This window comes from Gastrolobium bilobum, unplaced genomic scaffold (genome assembly GCF_033153095.1).
Source record: "Gastrolobium bilobum isolate Gb01-03AN ecotype WA unplaced genomic scaffold, APGP_CSIRO_Gbil_v1 utg290000, whole genome shotgun sequence".
NCBI classification, from domain to species: Eukaryota; Viridiplantae; Streptophyta; class Magnoliopsida; order Fabales; family Fabaceae; genus Gastrolobium; species Gastrolobium bilobum.
In genome coordinates this window covers 6,745-11,252 of record NW_026895627.1, presented here as the reverse complement: position 1 = coordinate 11,252, position 4,508 = coordinate 6,745, and the positions used below count along the sequence as shown (strand labels likewise).

At 35.0% G+C, this 4,508-nt stretch overlaps 1 protein-coding gene across 1 annotated transcript; it reads left to right on the top strand.

Annotated features, from left to right (window-relative positions):
* Positions 1 to 440: 440 nt before the first annotated feature.
* On the top strand, positions 441 to 4,099 carry LOC133285188 (uncharacterized; the record flags this gene model as incomplete). The annotated part of the gene is made up of 5 exons (XM_061482380.1): positions 441 to 2,127; positions 2,169 to 2,328; positions 2,807 to 2,893; positions 3,017 to 3,116; positions 3,905 to 4,099. Coding segments are annotated over 5 exons (2,229 nt in total), but the record flags the coding sequence as incomplete, so codon positions are not given.
* Between the last annotated feature and the right edge of the window lie 409 nt (positions 4,100 to 4,508).

The window sequence follows — 4,508 nt, the reverse complement described above, 5'->3', positions numbered from 1 at the left end:
ATAAAGATATGGTATTCTTTTGTTCATGAATTTCTGGGGTCGTGATTTCGTTTATGTTTTGTACTTTTTCGTTATCTTTTCAATGCTATGTAGTTCTTTCTTTTAAAAAAATAAATAAAGATATGATCTTTTTTATTTATGAATTTCTTGGGTCAATTTCGGGTCTGCTTTGTAGTGTACTTTTCTGTGTTCTTACAGGTAATCTTTTGGGTTCTTTGTTTTCTTAGATTACACAATTGGTCTATTGTTGTTACGCCAATAATTCTATAAATCTTTTAAAGTTTTTATGGGCTCTAATTTATTGTGTTTTGTATCTTTGTTTACAACTCTTTGATGTCCTGTTTTGTTTACAACTCTTCGATGTCCTGTTGTCAATTTATGGTTACAATATGTTTCCACGATGAAAACCCTTCTGATTGTTGGCTTCATGATTGAACTCCCATTCACGGTTTGCTTTGCTTGTTCATCTTGTGGATGTGGTAGAGGTTTCACCCGTTTTGGATGGTGGTAGTTCTTCTTCTTTTTCTTCTGCAGATGGTTGCAATGAACGTGGGCTCATTAGACCACTGCCTCCTCTGATTGAATTGGGGGTATGGGACCTTCCATTTGGTCTATGTGTTGATGCATTTTATGAGGAAGCTCGGTGGGAAGGTGTTATATTTGATCACTGCAATGGAATGGAAGAAAGGAGCATATTCTTCCCAGATTTGGGTGATGAACTGAAGATTGGAATTGATCAATTGAGGATCACTCAAGATTGGAATGAAGCTACTGAGAATTGGGAGCCACGAAGGAAGTGGATGTTTCTTGAAGTGATTGAGGAGTGTGAGCAGTTTTCCTATATTGCAGTTTCATTTAAGCAAATTTGGTATGATTTAAGGAATAGTAACGAATTTGATAAAATAAGGGACTGGACTTGTAATGTGAAAGACTTGTGGAGAGACCTTGTAAGGGAGATAGTTGGTGATTACTTTACTCTCACGCTAGAAGAAGTTTACAAAGTCTTGGACTTTTCAGGTGCTTTCTTGAAAGAAACACCAGAGCTGGAGTCAGTTGAACATACTGATATTGTTCATTGTGATTCTAGTCCTAGTAATGTACTTGGTTCTAAAATTGGAATATCTGATTGCCCAATGGAAAGTGGTGACTCTACGAACTTGCTAGATACCGATCAAAACGGTGGTGGCATCGTTTTCATTCAAGAGAAATATGATACAAATCCTTTGGTCGATGGTGCATCTGAGAAAGAAATTGTGTTGGTAGAAGAACCTGAGTCTCAAAAGGAAATTTCCTGCTATGATGCTGGTGAAGTAATTTCAGATTCTAGCTATAATGAAAGAAGTGAAAAACGTAGACGTCCTACGTCTATATATTGGCAACCTCTGGTGCTATCTGAAGTTGAATTTTGTCCTGATGTTATTAATCAATATGGAGCTGGATGTGAGAGCAAGATGACCAGGGAAGGTTTGAAGACAAAAGCAAGAAAACATCTAGCATATCTTGGATGGAGAATTGAGTGGACTCAACACAAAAATTGTCCTGGGCAAAGACGATACAGGTACATGTCACCAAATAAACAGGACAAGAAGGTTTACTATTCAATTCCTCAAGTTTGTAGTCATCTGAAAAAAGAGTCCAACATGAATTTTGTGCTGTCCCAAAATGACCAGAGTAGGATGCATTCTACAGTTGACAATAATCTTTCAAATCTAGATGTTCATCATCCGATCGGGGCATCCTCTCCTGTCGAAGTTGTAGCTGAATCACATACTCCAGATGGTTTACCAATTGGGAATACAAATCATAAACGCACCACGAAATCAAAGGCCTGCCCACCAAAGCACAAGAGGAATGGATTACCTACAAGGGTGCAGAACGTAAATTCCCCTTGTCTATCACATCAAAATGTTTTGTCTTGGTTAATAGATAGCAACATGGTATTGCCAAGATCTAAGGTCTACTATCGGGGAAAAGGAGGCAAGAACACTCACGACATTGAAGGGGGGGTAACTCTTGATGGAATCAAGTGTAGCTGTTGTCAGAATGTATATAGACCTGGTGGCTTTGCAATTCATGCTAGTGGCTGTTATGACTGCAAGCCTTGTGCTAGTATCTTTTTGAGGGATGGTAGGTCACTCTTGGATTGCATGATACAACTAATGCATAAAAATTGGGATGTTGTGATGTTGGTGGTACTAAAATTGACTTGTTGGCAGAGAGTTACAGCAAACTCAATGCTGCACTTTCAGTGATGCATGAATGTTTCGAGCCCTTGAAGAACCCTTACTCTAACAAAGATCTCATGGATGACGTTATATTCGGTAGAAGGTCAGAAATTCTTATCCTTCAATTCATGTTCATAATATATGTTTAGAATTCTTAGCATATTGTGTTTGTGTCACACTCATTATTCATGCTTAAAACCTCTTGTCTTCATAATTTAAATGATGCTTGGAGTATTGTTTGAGGAGTAAAGCAAGGGATTTTGGTAGTTTGTTTGAAAGATGGTTCTGGTGGGGAAATTCTTTGTCTTCCTGTGCTCATTTGTTTTCAATGTCAAAGGATTTATTTTCTTGGGATTGGGGGTAATCTTGGTAGGTGATTCATAGATATGGGGATTTGTTACATTTAAAACGAAAAGATTGTGTGCAATCTTCACTCATTTAACAGTCATACCAATTACTAACGAATTTGTTTACAAGTATAAATTATCATATGTGATCATAATACCTTTCTCTAAGTTGTGTTGCATTATTGGTATATTCTCTGAGCCAATGCCTGATATTTGTACTTTGTAACTTTGTAGGTCGGAGCTTAATAGATCAAATTTCCAGGGTTTCTATGTTGTAATTATGGAGAGAAATGAAGAATTGGTTAGTGTGGCAACTGTTAGGTGAGTATAGGATATGCTAGTAATAAGTATCTAGTAGATCATGTAATTGCATTTCCTGTTTTAGTTGCAGTTTTTTATACCTAGACATTTCATGATATACTGACTTGCCATTTCATTTTCTAGGATATTTGGACGAAAGGTAGCAGAAGTACCTCTCGTAGCTACCAGATTTATGTATCGTGGACTTGGAATGTGTCGTATTTTAATGGATGAGCTTGAAAAGGTAATATATAAAGCACACAAATTTATGTATGAACACATTGATTTATTGAAAAATTAAAAAAGAAATTACTTCATTGATTCTGTCATATATAATGCAATTTTCTTTTTGGGCAATCACTTAACTGCTCAGCACCCTACTTCATAAAGCTTGGTAGGACTAAAGTAGTGGAAGATTTTTCCTTTTTGAGTCATAAGAACACTCCAATCTCTATTAAAAATTTAGGTTTTATCACTATGCATATAATCGTTTTAACTTCGTCCATATTGTATATCATCATTATAGCGAACCCATTAATTATTTGGAAGTATGTGTTACTGTAGTTTAAGAAATCATTCCCATTTCTTCTAACGTATTAGTATCTTCAAAATTATTTGACTGGAAGCTAAATTTCTGGTTCCTGTGGTTGAACTGTCACTCTTGCATTGCCTTGTCTTTCTCTTTTTCTCAAATTTCTTCTAATCTATTATCTACTATATATATAGCTAGTTCATTGATTTAATTTGCAGCTTTCATATATATATATATATATATATATATATATATATATATATATCTGATCATGGAAGAAAGAGTATATAGCACTATGGAAGACCAAAAAGACCAAAAAAACTTCATACCATATAGTCACTGAAGTTGAAAATGTCTGTATTCAGTTCTGATATAGAATTTGTCTGCTATGTATTGTCATTGAAACTGATTACAATCTCAACTTTTACTTTATTAAAAAAATCCACAGTTCTAGTAATTTCTTTAGTATCGTTTTCTGACTTGAATTTTTCTTTCATCAGAACCTCATGCGACTAGGAGTGGAGAGGATAGTTTTGCCTGTTGTTCCTAATATGCTTGAAACATGGACCAAATCTTTTAAGTTCGTGAAGATGACAAGTTTTGAGAGATCACAGTTTTTGGATTACGCTTTCCTAGATTTTCCAGGAACTGTCATGTGTCAGAAGCTGTTGACAACTCTTCCATCCCAGATTTGACTTTAACAAGAGCTTTGTAAGTTTGTTTAATAAAGTTGACCAACAAGAAGAGATTCACAAGAGTGGAATGATGGATATGCAAGTGGAGGAGTACATCTAAGTTCTAACTATACAATAAAATAAATCTGATATTGTATGGAAGACAGACTGTAATTAATGACAATCTGAACAATTCTTTTAGATGTTAAAGTAAAATTTGTTTTCATGGTAATTGATGTTCTTGCAATCTCTTCAGGGGCATATAACACATGATAATAATAACTTCTCCAACATGGCTTGTCCTGAATTCTTGTATATTTAAATCAGTGACTACTTGAATCAATTCAAACCAAAAATAATAGTGCCAATCAACTAAAATGTATGACAAAAAAATATATTAAACAAGATTCTGAATGCAAGGAATTAATAA